The 16,381-nt window shown below is 54.3% G+C and overlaps 1 protein-coding gene across 1 annotated transcript; it reads right to left on the minus strand.

Moving 5' to 3' along the window:
• Window positions 1-7,355: 7,355 nt before the first annotated feature.
• Window positions 7,356-15,744, minus strand: RHCG (Rh family C glycoprotein). Its single transcript, XM_037395502.1, has 10 exons — window positions 15,510-15,744; window positions 12,084-12,270; window positions 11,456-11,606; window positions 10,544-10,691; window positions 9,990-10,156; window positions 9,155-9,292; window positions 8,664-8,800; window positions 7,997-8,121; window positions 7,534-7,607; window positions 7,356-7,421 (listed from the first exon to the last, which is right to left on the minus strand). Exons 1-10 carry the CDS (start codon window positions 15,718-15,720, stop codon window positions 7,356-7,358), a joined length of 1,404 nt encoding a protein of 467 aa, XP_037251399.1. The 5' UTR covers window positions 15,721-15,744.
• Window positions 15,745-16,381: the final 637 nt, after the last annotated feature.

A 16,381-nucleotide genomic window follows, 5' to 3' on the forward strand; every position in this document is an offset into this window, starting at 1 on the left:
AGTGACAGAGTTAGTTGGACTGGTGGGACTGCAGGAGATGTTTCAGAGGTCAGCAGACCTTGCCTGCGCTTTGCTGGCTTAAGCCTAGAGAAACTTGAACATGTCCTTGAGAAGCTGCTGGCTGGGAGGGATTTTTCTGCGAAGGGTGCTCACTGCCAAGCAGCCCACACAACTGCTGATATCCATGGCTAGCACAAACTGATGGAGCACCTGCAATGTAACACCACCTTCCCCCAGAATGCCAAACGTAGGTACTCCTGTTCCCAGGAAGACTGGAGAAAGTTGTGATGCCTCCAGTGTGACTTAGGACAACCTTGAGGCACTGGGAATCCTGTCCTGCTGCCCACGGTGCTGGGGGTGGCCATGGCACCAGCACTGGCACGGCCTCTTCAGCCACTGAGGGACCCCCCTTAACTGGAAGGGAGCTCAGCTCGCCAGAGAAGCCAGTTTTTCAGCTGCTTTGTGCTGCTAAAGCTACAGAAGGGGGCTGTATCATAGCCGTGGATCCAGACTTTTGTGTTTCAAACCCAAAAGCTCAGGGTTTCTTTCCTTTTTCTGCTGCTCAAAGCACCAGTACCTTTTGCAGCTCCTCTGGCATCTTTCTCTGGGTCTTTTTGCACTAACTGGGTGCAGGGCATGGCCATGGGGAAGGAGCAGCTTCTGGTACCATGACAGAGTGGTTCCCCTTTCCCATGAAAAGGGAAACAGACTCCCCACGGGTCCCTTCCACGGTCCTCCTGCATGCCAGTGCAACGAGCCCTGGTCACCTCCCTCTATCATGAGACCAAGGGCTCACAAGAGTCTGAGGTCAAGAAAGTCTTCCCAGGCTGAGGTGCAGACGAGGGGGTTTCTCCAGGCTTCCTGCAGCAGCGGAGAGGGAGGATTTCCCACACAGGGCTGAGCACAAAGAGCCTGAGCTGCCGTGTATTGGTAATACTCAGGGGTGCCTTTGCTCAGGGCTGGTGAGGGAGGTTTGGCAGCGGCACTAGAGTCACTGGAGGGGTACACGCACGAAGGAGAGCTTCTGTCCCCCTCCCCTTCCACCACCCTGCCTGTGAGGGGGGGCAGGCAAGGCAGGCAGGGCTCTGGGAATGTGCCAGCCCAGGGCCGGGCAGCCTGCAGCCCTGCCTGCACCGCTGCCTTGCAGGAGAGGAGGGAGATGTGAGCACCATGTCTTAGGCGAGGGCACCTCATGCTGGCAGCTCCAGAAATAGCCTGGAAAGCCTTTGTTTTAGCGATTTCCCTTCTTTCTTGCAGGGTGGTTTGCCCTGGCTGGTGCTGGCAGGGGTAGAGGGCTCTTCAGAGCACTGTGAGACTGCAGAGGCCAAAAAGCTGGGCCAAGTTTGGAGATCATCCTCCTGTTTCCTCTGCCACATGTCCTTCTGCAAGCCCATGCCCAGAGCCACTGCTGCATGAGGCCCAGCCAGGTTTTTTCTTGGCCACCAGCACTGAGCATCCTCCAAGGCCATGTCCCCAAAGTCCTGCTGCACCCCAACCCAGCAGGAGACGGGGCTGTGGGTGTGTGGGGTGGCTGTCCTTCTGCAGCCTGGCTAGGGACACCCCCCTGTGTGGCAGCAAACACCAGACATTTAGGGCTGAACCCCCCACCCCAATGCCCCAATCCTCCCTCCAAAGACTTCTGCATCTTTCCTTTCCTCCCAGGGCGAGCTGCCTCGGCAGCGGCATCCCCAGGCCTTGGCAGCAGGCTGTTCTCTGCCAGCCAAAGGTGGGTGAGGAAAGAAACATCCCCACCAAGAAACAAGATGTTTGGTGTGAATCTCCTGATACTGCTAACCCAAGGGCTCCGCTGGAGCCAGCCGCGTGCAAGTGGTGGCCCCGGGTCTCGCTTAGCAACAGGGCATGGAGCAGCCTGCGGCTGGCGGGGAGAAAAAAGGGTCTTTTCTTGTCGGTGAAAGATTCATCGTTGGGCTGAAAGTGGCCCCTCCCCTCTTTCAAATACTTGTCAGCGGGGAGAATACAGCTTAGATACTGGGCTGATCAGATCATGGCTAATCTGTTATTCCTGACCACGAAAACTGCCAGAAGACTTTCAAACAACTTCACTGGGAGCGTGTGCGGCGGGAGGGAGCAGGCAGGAGATGCTGAGCCACTGGCAGCCCTACGCCAGCACCCTGAGGGCATCTCCTGCTCATGAGGTGCGCAGGGCAGGCAGCACAGGTCCCTGACCCTGCACTGGCCAGGGCTAGTGGCATCTTTTGTGCCACGGGCAGGGGCACTGGAAGGGAAGGGGTCAGTGCTGACCTGTGGGAATGGAGGAAGATGGGCTGGCCAAAGTGTCCTCTGTGGTGAGAACTGGGCCCTCCTGGTTGCATGGCTTTTTCTCCCAAACCAGGTGGTTTGGAGATGGTTGTCACTGTGGAAGGACATTTGTCACCCCTGTCTGGGAGCCTCGGCACTGCAGATTACCAAGAAAAATGTGGCCAGCTTGGAGAAAGGTGTTTTCCTAGTTACTCCCTCCTTCTGGGCTGAGATGTTTGTAAGGGAAAAAATAGACCAGATAAATCAAATAATTCATAATCAATGGTTTGCAGGAATTTCACGTGGTGGCTCAGATTCTGCTCCTATACATGGGGGTACATCAAAGAGATGCAGCTAGCAGGAGAGGTAGGAGCGTGCTCACAAGTATCTTCTACATGTCCTGCTATGCCCAGCACTGGGACCAAGTGTGGGCAGCCAGCCCAGGGGATGGTGGCAATACACCCTTACTGCCAGGAGACCAATTCTCCCTACAAAACCAAGGTAGGTGGAAGTGCTTTAACCATTGCCACTGCACACGCAGGCAAGACCTGATCCCCAGGCCTGGCACACACTGCTCTACCTCTCCCCAGGAGATACGCATGCCCATGCATCTTCCCCATGCCCCTTGCCCTGCTCCCTAGCTCTCATACTGCTGCTGCCTTGCCCTGCTGCATGCTGCTGCCAGCCTGGCTTTAGCCCTAAATCTGCCTCTTCTGGGCTCAGCACTAACCATGGGTGTTGTGCAGGACCTGCCATGGCCATGGCCCTTTGGTGGAACAGCTCTGCCTGTGATGGAAAGGAAAACTATGTTGAAGTGGCCCAAGGGGATGGGAGCCTGTGAGAGGGGGATGGATGCCCAGCGAGCCTGGGGACTGGCCCGCACCCCAGCAGGCTCCTCTTAGTCAGGAATAATTAATTACCTTCTTGAGGATCTTAGCTTCAGCCCTTCCCTGCTCATGCCCCAGCCCAGGAGAGGAGGGAGGGAGAAGACGGCAGCGAAGAGGGTAGAGAATTAATTGGACATTGTGTTGGGAATCGCCTCCTGGTCGCTGTCAATCTTGGGAGTGAACAGCCTCTTGTCTCACTCAATAGGAACTTTATATGCTCCTTTAATCCTTCAGTCCGTATTGTCAGAGCTTCCCCCCTCCTCCTGTCTCTCCTTCCCACCGCAGGACTTTTGATGACCCCAGCTGTCTGAGGCAATACAAAGAAGCCCCTTAACTAACACCCTGTGATCTATACAGGCAATAAAGAGGCTCCCCTTGACAAGGATTTGCAGGCAGAATATATGCAAATGCTGGGAGGTGCGCGGGTGGGGAGGTGTGCTGGAAAAGCCGCCGTGTGGCAGGGCACGGCTCTGGCCCTGGGGATGTGGTGGCCCAAGAGATGTGGTGCAGGTGAGGCATGGCTGGAGAAAACGAGGGCTGGCCAGGGCTGGCTGGGCATTGCACGCCCTGCCATGGGCTAAAGCAAACAGGAACGCTCCATCTATCTGGGCTGCGAGGCCAAGGCGTGCATGGGCACGTAAACGGGGGGCTCCTGGCCCGTGCCCCCCTGTGCTTTGCTCCTTGACGGCCACCTCCCGAAGTCAGGAGGCCGTGCTCCTTCCCATATTAGCACATGAATGGGGTTAGGGGTGGGGGGGAGGCGGGAAGGGGGGCAAGCCCCCACTGTCCACTCAAGCAAACAATTTGGCTAGCAAATTGACATAATTACAAGGGACAGAGAGAAAAGAAAGGCAAGCCCCCTCCCCTGCGCTCCAGAGGGCCCGACCCCTGCCGAGTTACTTAGACCCTTTGTGCAACTCAATGCTAGGTACTGATGAGGGGACGTATGCCCTTTTCAAGGGCCCTAAGCGACCGGCTGCCCTAATCTGATTACAATTTACAGCGCTCCTTCAGAAGGGGCTGGAGCAGCACTCATGCAGGCGTGGACACGTCGGGTCCGACATGCACGTGCTCGCACCAGCGCAAAGGTAGGTGGACATGAGTGGCAAAGGTAGACATGCACAGCGGCACCATGGCCAGCAGGCTGACACATGTGTGCGAGGGCATGCTGACGCTGCTGGCAACATGGTTTTCAGTGTGCTGGTTGTGCATGGTCAAGAAGATTGAAGGAACGTCTGTGGGAACACACGTGGGCGCACTGCCAGCAGAAGAGCTGCTGTGGCCAGCACATGGGGTGTGCAACAAGCCCATTTCAGCCCAAGTATGGGGCTTGCACCATGTACCTGCACCCACACCAACACACACGTGGGCACAGATGTAAGCACACGATCCTCCTTCTCCCGGGCACGCCTGCATATGGGGACCCTCGGCAGAGGCACGGGGATCCCCACCAGAAGTGGGGGACAGAAGAGGTGAGCAAGGGCCTTCTCTCAAATTCCTTGCAGCAGCTTGCAGGAGCGGGAGCGCGAGCAAAGCCCACCACCTGCCTATTAAAAGCGGGATTAAATGATGCTGTTCCCCCCCCTCCCCCCGCCCCCTTCCTGCTCTCTAACATCATCCCCTTGGGGAAACTACTACCTTTAGATGAGTTTGGTTTTTTTTTTTAACCTCTTTTCTGCTCTGTGCCCTATAGATCCCAGGGGATTAGCAGTCAGGCTGGGCCTTCCAGCCTCCTTGAAGGCAGGTTGTTTCAGCCACCCCCCTCCATGGGAACCTGCCCCAGGACAACTTTGGTCAATGCCTCTGGTGCTTCCCAGCCAATTTGTACCACCTAATCCCCAAGGATATCGACAGCCCCTTTCTCACACATCCTCCCGCCTGCCGGAGCAGCCCAATCCTCTGCTCCCCGCGCTCCCCTGTTGAGAAACCCTCCGTCCACTGCTGGGGCCACGACCGCACTTCAAACGCGCCAGCCCGACCCCAGCATTGTTTGCCAGGGAATTAAAACTGCAAGGCCAGCTCCAGTGAGTGATTTAGGTACTGAGACCAGACTGAGCCCTGAGAGAGCATGGGCAATAAAACGCTTCACTGCCCAGTAGCCTGGGCAATTTAGGTGTCTTCCCACAAGGAGGAGGCAGAACCTGGAGGGACAGGGAGGGGCGTTGGGGCTGCTTTTGCTAGCACCTGTGCATGGGGCAGGACCATCTCCCAGTGGTCACAGACCTGCCCCATCAGAGATGTGGGCTGGCCACCTCGCTAAAGCAATGAGGGTTCACTCTGTCTTTGCCGTTACTGATCCTCACGGCCCCTTGCAAGCTGGTGGGAGAAAAGACTGTAGACACAGGGGCTGGATGCTGGCTCATCTGGGACATAGCCCAATCTCAAATAGGGTGAGACAGAGGACCACTGGTCCAGTGATGCAGTGGGAAGTGCTGACGCCAAAAGGTCTGCTTCTGCTTTCAGGTTTTGCAGACTTGGGGCAAAACGTTTAGGCCTCCCTTGAAATGAGATTGTCTATAGTGCCCCTGAGGTGGTTTCTGACGGGCTCTCTGGATGAAGCTGCAAGCAGAAAATGGCTGTTGCATCCTTTCCCCAGTGCAAAGAGGCTGGAGGGAAATCAGGAATTGCCCTTCATTTTCCCATCTCTGCCCTGGGGAAAGGATGCAGCTCAATGTATGCTCAGCCTCTGCACAGATCATTCTCTGGAGACCACTTCTAATCCCCGTCAGACCTGCCTTTGCCATCATAAAAGAATATACAATATACCACCAGCTGGCAAGAGGGCTAGAGCTCCTGATGGCCCAGCTACAATATTTCTGAATTTCCCCTTAGCCAACAAGCCCTTCGCCTGCATCCCACAACGCTGCTGTGCTTGAGACCATTCCTGCTGAGGATTTTAGGCCTTTTGTTATTCTCTTACTCTTCTTTTTCCAACGATGAGGTTGTGTCAGGCCAAACAGAGGCAACGCCTGTTCAGAAGAGAGCATCTCCTGCGCCTGGCTGTCCCTGTCCCCGCACCATGGCGGGGGAACACAGTGTTTCGGCACCTCCTCCTCTGTCACAATGTTTTTCAGCTCCACCAAGCAAAGTGTCCAATTAGAGCAGAGCCTCTTGCTTCCATCTTTGCCGACATTTAATTAACATGCTGCTGCTGGCAGCCGCTGACAAATTCCAGAAACATGTTGTAAAGGGTTTTTGTCTTTACCCAGCATGGAAAATGAGGGTGTCATATCCCAAGGGGATGTGAATAGCTACTTTTGACTCCCCCCCTCAGGTGTGAGAATTACAGCTAGATGCAGTGAAGAGACCTATCAGCCCTCCTACCTCCTTCCCCGCCCCCCCCCCGCTTTTCCTCTCCTGCTCCTCACATCATATCACCTTGGAAAAACATGCAGGTTTTAGGCCTGATTTTCATTCCTGTCTCCTCCAGCTCTGGTTGAAGCCTGACAGTCTGGTTAAAGAGCTGGGGGTTGTGCTCTGGCTTTGGGCTTTTCCCATCGGGATGGCACTGGTAAGTGGAAGGAGTGATCTGATGACACTGGAAGAAACGGCTGAAACTAAAGAAGAGGAAAGGGTCCTGCCAGCCTGTGCTGTCCCCGCAAACCAGGCTCCCAAGGAGCTGGTGGAGGCCTTAGCAGAGCGGGTCAAGAGAAGGCAATGGCAGAGGCACGTAAAAGTGTGGCCAGCTCAAAGCTGGCCCTTACCCAGGCCTGGGGGGCAGCGCGGGTGTGGGGACAGCTGCTGCCAGCACCCCCTCCAGAGAGCACCAGCCCAGCCTGTGCCTCCCTCCAGGGCTCAGCCCTGCCGTAGGCGCTCTGGCTGCTGCCTCCAGCTGCTGCATGTTAAGGCGCCAGGTCCCGAGCCAAGTCTCTCCACCGCCCGCGCTACCCCCATTGCCAGTGCTCCCACACCCGCTCTGGCCCTGGGGAGCATCCCAGTGCCCCCCACTCTACCCCCCGCAGCCAAGGGCTCTCCCAGCAGCTTCTCCGTGCAGCCGGTGAGGCAGACGGGCTCTGCACGGCTTCCCTACAGACCCCGGGGAGCACAGGCCTGGAAAGAACATCTTTTTATTTTATACACAACAGCTCATTAGAAAAGCGGGAGAGCAGGGCAGAGCTGGCTGCCTCGTCTTTATGGGGAAAACCCACGAGTCTTCGCCCCCGGGCCCTGCTCCGGGGTCCTGTGCTGGGGGAAAAGGCCGGCGGGGGCTCAGGGCGAGGCGGGCTTGTCGGGGTTGTGCATGTGGTACGCGTCGCTCTCCTCGTCCTCCGGCACCTGCGTGGCGGCACAGCCCCTCAGCGCCGCGCCACGGCGGCCCCTCACGCCGCGGGGCGACAGCGCCATCTTGTGCCGCCCGCCCCCGCCGCCCCGCGGCCGCCCGCCTCACCTCCCAGTACACGCCGTCCTCGAAGCAGTTCTCGGCGGCGGCGTCGCCCCAGAGCGGCAGCTTCAGGATGGCCCCTGGAAGCAGGCGGGCAGGGCAGTGGGCCCTACTGGCGTGTGGGACGCAGGCAGGCTGCGGGCGGATGGAGCCCACCCGTCCCGGCAGCAAAGGGGGCAGAGGCAGTTCTGGCATGGCGCTGGGCCCCCCCCCCATCCCTATTCTCCAAACCCATTTGACCTGGCACCCCACTTGGCTGCCTGGTTTCCCCCGCTCCTATGGGCTTCAGAGTGGTCCCACTACGGGGCGTCCAAATGTGAGCAAGCGGGGGGCTGCAGCCCCCGCCATGGCGGGAAGGAGGCCTGTGCCACGGAAGGAGGCCTGCAGCACAGGCCGGGGTAACGTGGGCGCCGGTTTCAGCTGCAGGCTGGAGGCAGCCCTCCCGTCTCTGTGCTCCTCTTGGGCTTACCCACAAGGGCCCCCCCGGCAAGCGCCATCACCAGAGACACCACAATGCCAGCGGCCTGGAACCCTCCTTGGACACTGGGTGTCCGCGTCTGGTACGTGCCGGTGAAGTCAAACGCCTTGATGAACCTGCCAAGGGCAGAAAGCGTGAGGGTTGCTCTTGGCAGGAGGTCTTCCCTGGCTCTGGAGGAGTCCTGTTGCCCTGCTCCCTCAGGGACTCCTCCCTAGTGCCATCCCTTTTCTGCAATGGACCTGGAGAGTGTCGCAATGACACAAAACACTGCTTGCTTCCTTCTCCTCTAGCCCCTGGCAAAGCTTTACCCAGGAGGAGCCCGAACTATAAACATTTCTTTTGTTTTTGAGACCTGCAGCTTTACCTGATCCCCCAACACAATGCAGGGCTGGAGAGATGAACGCCTTCCCACCCACCGTGTCCCGGAATCATGCCAAGCAGTGGGCTTGTGGCTTACTTTTTGAGGCCACCAGAAGTCAGCTGTGAGAGATGAGTCTCTTACACTTCAGTAAGCCTGACACAGTCAGTGCAACCCATGTTTTTGAGGGAAAAGGGGCAACTCTGGAGAATTAAAAAGGGCTGTTCATTGCTCCTTGCTCCCAGCCTATGGAACCCCAGGCAAAATCTATTCTCATAGCAGATTTTCAAGCTGTCTTACCCTTCCTTTCCATATATATCCTCCGTGGCTGCAGCTGCAGTGATGGCCCCCACAATGCCCCCAATAAGGCCTGGAAGGGCATGTAGGTTGTGGATACCACATGTGTCCTGGATGTGCAACCTGGACTCCAAAAAAGGCTGAGGGGAAGGGAGGTAAAGAGAAATCAGGGACATGAGCTCAGCCCTGGAAAGGATGAGTTCCTTCCATGGAGGACTAGGATAAGCAGAGAGGGAAGAATGATATTGTGTCCCATTAAAGGGTTAAGGGCTTGTAGACAAAGATGTGAGCCAAGCCTAAGATAAAATAGCAGCATATCCTCCAAACACTCCTGTTGGGAGACTGAGTCTTCCTGAGCATTTTGGAGCAGTAAATGGAGTCAGAAGTGCATCTACATAAGGGATGGTGGAAAGTAGAAACACCCAAAGGGAAGTGAATCCACTTCACATCTCCTTAGCAGGATCAGGGCTGCAGACCCCTAGAGCAGCACTCACCGTGAGGTAGACATACCCCACTGTGGACACGATGCCACAGATGAACCCGACAATAAGGGAGCCGTATGGAGTCAGCATCATCTCCGCACTGGTGCCCACGGCCACGCCGCCCGCCAGCGTTGCGTTCTGGATGTGGACCTGCAGAAGTAACTGTCCTGTCTTGGCATCTCAGGGAGATTGCGATTGCTTAGGGAGGGTATAAATGGCAAAGCGGGAGAATCAGCTCTGAAAATGTTTCCAAAGGAAATATCAGGGCCCTTTTTCTTGCTTGTTGGTGAAAAACAAGAGAAGAACAGGCAGCCTCTGTCTGTAGCACAGGCGCACATAGACTCCCACTCTCTGTACCACACACATTCTTTGCATCCACAAATCTGGGTGAGGAGTTGTGATGAGATGGAAATTGTCTCACCCATGTGTCATGCAAGCTCTGCTGTCACAGAGACATGTCACCCACACACATAACACGTACAAGTCAGCCCCCCGATTGCTCATGAGCTGCCGTGCAGGCCCTGCTCAGCTTGCTAGAGAGTGCTGCCAAACATGGCTCTGCAACATGCCCATCAGTAGCTTTCTGGGCAGAGCAAGTCCAGTTCCTGCTGTGACTTAGGTCCACCACGTGCCAGGCATCACCCTGCACCTCAAGCACTGCAAGACTCACTTTCCACTTGCTTATTTAATACAGCCCCTGGGTTTCTGCCTGGATGCTGGTTTTACAATCACGCCCTGAAACCCAGTATCTGTTCAGCAAAGCGCAAGTGCCAATCATTTCCTGGACCCTCGATCAACTTAATTATAAGTCCCCTGGGCAGTGCAGGGCTGTCTGCTCCCAGCTTACCATATCAAGCTTGCCTTTCTTCTGCAGCATGCTGGAGAAGGCCACTGTGGTGAGGACACAAGCGGCCAGCGAGCAGTACGTGTTAATGGCAGCCCGGTGCTGGGCATCTCCGTGCTCAGAAATTGCCGAGTTAAAACTGGGCCAGTACATCCATAGATACAAGGTACCTGGTGGGATGGGGAGGAGGGGGTGAAGAAGAGAAAGGGAAAAGAGAATACAGGGACTGAAAAAACACCTACAGAAGATCTTTCTGCACAGGGGAAAGTCATACCCCATAGTCCTGCTGCCCCAGAGCTGCACCCCCCATGACTGGACTGGTACCAGGAGAAGCTGGCAAAGAAGGGAAACAAAACCACATCTTCTCAGGCACTATCTCATCCCAACCACTGATGAAGGGAGCTGAGCAGCTCTGAGGGGTGGAAGACTTGGATACAGAACTTCTCAGCCCCAGATCCTGGTCTCAGCTTGGTTTTCCCAGAAACATAGGAGGGACCAGCCCTCTGCAGCCCAGTGGTCTGCATGTTCCAGCACCCCTTGGATGGGGGCTGACTCACCAATCATAGCGAAGAGGTCAGAGTGGTACACGGAGCCCTGCTTGTCCTTACTCTGCTCCAGGTTGGGTCTGTACAGGATGCGTGTCACTGTGAGGCCAAAGTAGGCTCCGAAGGTGTGAATGGTCATAGAGCCACCTGCATCCTTAACCTGCAGCCATGGGAAAAAAGAGGTTTGCTTCTGCAATCACCACTCATTCTGGAGCTGAAGTCTTGTTTGCATCACACCCAGCCTGGCTGTCCACTTGTCCTTCCAGCCTGCACTCAGTCATGGGGAGAGGTGGACAGAAATGCTGTGGTCCTGCTACCTATCCCACTCGCTTGGTCCCGTGTGTGGCCATGGCATTCCTCTTAGCCTCCCCTTGGAAGGCAGTGAGGCAGAGGGGAGTTTCCGACCTGTCCCAATAGCAAGTGGGTTGTAGCGATAGCCAGGTTGGCTCCTAAGTGCACTCAGGTCTTTTGGGAGCTCATTTGCTTCCCAGCCCTCCAAGCCCTCTCTTGGATGACAGGAGCCCTGCCTCTGTCAGCAGTCATCTCATCCTCTTTGTCACTTGGTTTCCTTCTACAACACCCATATTCTAGCAGGGAAAGCAGATGAGAGGGAAATCTCAGGCACAAAGAGAGTGACTAGTCCTTTGTGCTAAGGCTCCTCGTTCACCTTGGGAGCTGCAGCAGAGGGACCCAGTGCTCGTGAATTGCCAGGCTTGTGTGTAAAACCCCAGAAGATGGCTCTTCTCAGGGAAGTACCACCCACTGACCCCCTCCTTCATAATCTGTCTGCTTTTTCTGCCCAAATCCTTGCATTTCAAATGTTTATGAATGCAGTGGCTTGGTGGAGCTGTAGCAAAGGGAGGCAATTTGGAAAGATGTGGAGAGGAAGGAGCAAAACTAAGAAGGTTCTGCCTAAAGCCTTACGTGAAGCAGGTTGAGGAGGATGTACTCATTCACTGCAAAGAGCGTGACTTGAAACAAAGTCATGATGAGGAGCTGTATGGGGCTGGTTTTGCCCAGGATGGCCCCAAAGGCAATGCACACAGAGCCCACACAGAAATCAGCATTGATCAGGCTGGAAAAAGGGAAGGAAAACCGTGGTTTAATAAGGAAATATTCTTCTGTAACTCACCCTCACCCACCCCCAGCTCTCAAAATTCCACCTGAAGACAAATAGGTGATTAGGAGACAGCCCTGGCTTTCTACCTGACCTTCTTCACATCCTCACATACTGTCCAGGAAAGGTGCTTTCCCCCAAATTATTTAAATAATGTAGATCATATGTGTTGTCAGCACTGGCACCCATGGTGCTTGGATTGGGACTAAGGGGTGATGCTCATGTCACATTTCCCTTTGAGCAGTACCACCATAATGGCAGGTACCTCTGGTCTAAAATGTGGAAAGGAAATGGAGAATTGCCGAGGGAAGACAACATTTTAGAGGCTCATTTTCATGTTACAGAGGGACACGTGCTGCCAGCTGCTTGGCTCCTATCCCAGCTCTTCCGCTTGCCAGTCAAGAGGTAGCATTCCAGAGCCCATCTCGTCCTTACTTCTCCACTCCAATGAGGATCTTCCCACTTTTGAATGAATGGAACCAGCCTTGCATCAGGAGAGCCCACTGGATCCCAAAGGCAGCAAGGAGAAAATTGAAACCCACGGCTCCGAATCCATAGCGCTTGAGGAATGTCATGAGGAAGCCAAAGCCCACAAAGATCATCACATGGACATCCTGGAAAGCTGTGCAGAGGGAAAGGACTGTCAGCTCTGCAGGAACTGCAGGGCTGCGAGTGCCATTTGCATTTGGTGGTAAAAGGAAACTAACCACATCAGTGGCAGTAGGGGGGAAATTAAAGAGAAAACGTGTGTTTGTCCCATGTCCCCACATTTCTAAGTCTGAAAATGGCTCAGCTTTCAGAAACTGGCTTTTGGTTAAAAGGCTCAATCTTGAAAGTAAAAATTGTTTATTAATAGCTGTGCGCAAGAGAAGACCGGAGACTAATGGAGTATACAAAGGAAAACATTCTATTCAGATCTTTTTTTCCCCTTTTGTAAAAAACTCAGAAAATAGAAATGAACAGTGCAGTTTTGTTAAAAACACGTGAATGGCCATTTTGGGTAGGTCCAGCCAATGCAGGGTCCTGATGATGGCTCAAAGCAAGAAGAGTACAAGAACAATGAAAGTTTACAAATACATTTTTAAATGTTGCTGAAACCAGTGGGAAAATATCCTTGAGACCAGGATTGCACCTTGTAAGATTTTGAGTGCTTAAACCAGAGAGACCCAGTTCTTCCCACAAATGCACAAACCTGCTAACTCGAGCCCCACAGATGCCCTTCCCCGGGGGAACCAAACCTGCATAAGCCTCTTAAAAGACTTTCTCAGTGCAGTAAACCTGCTGTACCTTTTAATGCTGCATGTTTCTATCAGATAAACATCACTTTGCAATTAAGTGAGCTGAAATGCTGCATACTTACAAACTGAACTATGCAAACCCTCACACTGCAGGCCACTCTGCCCATGAAAAAAGTAGGAGACCCAAGGCTGGGATCCCCCACTGGGAGACTCCCACCAGCAAACCCACACTGGTAAATACAGCACTGACGGAACTACACCATCAAGTTCTGCATTATGCAGTGCACAAACCATTAGAGCCACTATAACCAGCAATGTCTGTGCATCTCGAAGAAGCGGTGAGCTCAGGGCAAAGAAAATTCAGTGATTGAGAATCTGGTCTACCCTGAACCTGTGCTGAAATCCAGCAGCCCCAGATCTGCTCCTGCATGGACAGTGGGGTTCTATCTGCTGTTTCCCTTAAGGGCTGGGTGAGGATTGGGTGAGTTCTGAAGAAGCCGTGGCTTTTGTCCTTTGGTGCTTTACAAGATCTTGCAACTTGTTTAAAGACAAACATTCGGACAGGCTCCAGCAATGTAGAATTTTTCCTAAAAGGAAGGAAGGAGACAAAATCTGCAACTGGCACTGTTCAGCAGAGGTCACTTCAAGTGCACTTCTCTGCATGTCCTAACTCTGGTTTTACCATACAATCCCATAGACTTTCCCTCTGCAGCTCTATTTATTCCCCCCACCTCTCTTCTCCAGTGTAAGCAACACAATACACAGCTGGAATTATCTGCCGCCGTATGCATTATATATTCCCACTTTCATGCTAAAAGCAGAAGCAGTCAGGTCAGAGTTAAAGCTGCAAACTGTGCGCTCTCTGAAAATACGGAGGATGCCCACTGTATGTTAGATCCTATACAAACTCAGAAGGAAGAGTAGGTCTGTCTTTACACTGCACCCAATCTAAAGTCTTTTTCTAACCCTTGCATTTCTTTTCCCTTGGCATCACTCAGAGGCAGACCAGGCACTGCCATGCCCTAAAGGTTTTATGACCCTGCTTTTGTGGGAGGACAATTGCCATCACTATCAAAAGGAAGTATTTGGGCTTTGGGAATGCTACCTGTGCCAAAGAATCCTTTCTTTTCCCTAGAGAGCAGATGAGTCACCCATTAGGGAATATCAATGTGTGATTCAAGACGAGAAGGAATTGTCACACTGACTGGATGGCAATGGGCACCACTGACACAACCGCACGTAGGCTTCCCTCTGCCTGCTTTCTCAATCATCTCTGGGCTTGGAGGACCTGTCAGTTTGTCATTCCTATCCCACTGTCACTGCAGACAGGACAGCAGCAGTTGCATTACATACGTTAATACAAATGATCCTTGGATGTTCAGCCATCACACTCTCTTCTGAGAAGCTCTGGATGGACACAGGGATCAAAATGTCAGGGCCTGGCCACCTTGTCATGTTTGTCCATCTTTGCAGAGAGAGAACACTTCTAATTAGATAATAGAGAAAAACCAGCTGTGCTTTTGGCCACGCGAGCCGAGCCCTTCCTCAGGTCTGAAACAGAAACATAATTCAAAGCTAAACTGAGCTAAGCAGTTGCTCTTAGGTTGTGTGAATCCATGCAGCCGTTTGAGGGGGAATATTTGGCACTACAGAGCAGGGGTGGGATATAAGAGGAAATGTCATGTCCTTAGCTCCTGCAAGCTCTTTCTTGGACCCCTGATGTTCGCCCAGCACATTGGTGACAAGAGCAGCCCTCAGGCACTGCTGCTGCTTCATGCCAACCCGCGTGGCGTTAGTCCCAAAGGCAGATATCAAGGGAGAGCCCAGGGCAGCCGCAGCCATACAGGAACCTGGAGGCCAGCTGAGCAGTGGGTTTCTGTAAGCAAATCCTTTTCTGAGCTAGCTAATCCTCAGCAGCTACAGGTTTCTATAGCTCCTTTGATTTAGCAGGTGTTTTTAATGGAAATGTTCTAAATAGATGCATGACTCAGGCCTGTTGCTTCCTTGGAAACAATTGCCTGCAGAAGCAGCCTGTTCTGAACGGCTCACAAAGATGACCAGCCCTGGAGATCAAAGCCGGCCAAAGCACCACCTGGGCAGAAGGTCTTTAACCACCTGAATAATCCCCATGGCAATACACTGCAGTGACCCAAGAGCCCTGGCAACCTGGCAGGTTAGGAGGACTCCGGCATCGAAATGCCAGTAGCTAAAGGGTAATTTACTAGTGAGGGGGAGGACGTAGGAAGGGGAGGAAGATGTCACAGGATCTCGACAGCCGTTCCTCCGTATGCACAGAAAAGCTTGCTCTGATCCAGAGCTGAGGGAGGGGGCAGCAAGCCGAGACTTGCAGGGTGCTGGGAACACGTCAGCCCTATTCCTGGAAGAAAGACATCATGCACTGGTGTCATGGTAATTTGCTGACAGACCCCAAGAGCACTGGAGGGCCATAAGGCTTTTCTCTTGCTCTTTGGTGTACCCCAAACTAGCCTCAAGGCAAGAGAACGACTTTCCAGTAATCAGTGGAGACAAGGCCTCTGACAGGATCTGCTATGGGATGGGATGGGATGGGATGGGATGGGATGGGGACCAGTCAGCACCAGGACTGGGCTTTCCAAATACTCACATGGGTATCGGAAGTAGAAATCGTTCTCTATGTCACTGGTCAGGTTCATCTCTCTCTTCTCCTCCTCCCAGTGCGCATCGGCTTCGGGGCCAAAGCGCACGAAGACCCCAAAGAGGACAATCATGGCCACCTCCCAGAGGAGGCATATAAGCGGGAGCCGCCAGCGCATGTACGTGTTCTTTGCCATCCCCTGGTGCCTTGGCCGCTCCATCCACAGGGATCCCCGGGGGCCAGGCAGACCGTGTGAGCCCTCGTCCCAGTGCCCAGCCAAGGCCAGCAACATATATAGGTTGGAGAGGGTGAGGTGGGGCCCAGGGAGGTGCCTGCGGCAGGATCACATTTCAGAGCACAGGAGCTTTGGCAGCCTTGCTCTTCTCGCCCTCCTTCCTCCCTGGGAGGAGGGACAGGTCTCAGCACCTTTTCTCCAAGCTGCTCAGAGCACCTCTGAGCCCTGCCCCCCTGGAGACCAGTAGATGTGGAGGCCAGTGGGAGTAGGGAGTGGAGCCCGAGTGTCCTGCCCCCTGCTCTGCCTGGTCGCACACCCCTTCCCTTCCCCTTGCAGGAGCACCCTGACCCCTGCCACCCCGAGTGCTGTCAGTGCTGTCCCTCCCTGCACAAGGTGCTCCCCTCGACATCCCCCCTCGGCTCCGCAAGCGCCCTTCCCCAGCTGGCACCAAAGGTGAAGGCAGGGTGCCTCTTGCTCCCTGCTCCCAGCTGTCCCCCCTGTCTTGCAGGACACCGCAGCAGCCCCAGGAGGCCCTTTGTCCCCGGGTAAGACTGTCCCGCTCCTTGCTTTGCAGGGTGCATCCAGACAGTTAACAGCACGCTGTGAGCCAGGGTGGAGGTGAGCAGGGACAGGTTTGCCACCTCAT

The sequence above is a fragment of the Falco rusticolus genome, chromosome 7, assembly GCF_015220075.1.
Source record: "Falco rusticolus isolate bFalRus1 chromosome 7, bFalRus1.pri, whole genome shotgun sequence".
Classification (NCBI taxonomy): domain Eukaryota; kingdom Metazoa; phylum Chordata; class Aves; order Falconiformes; family Falconidae; genus Falco; species Falco rusticolus.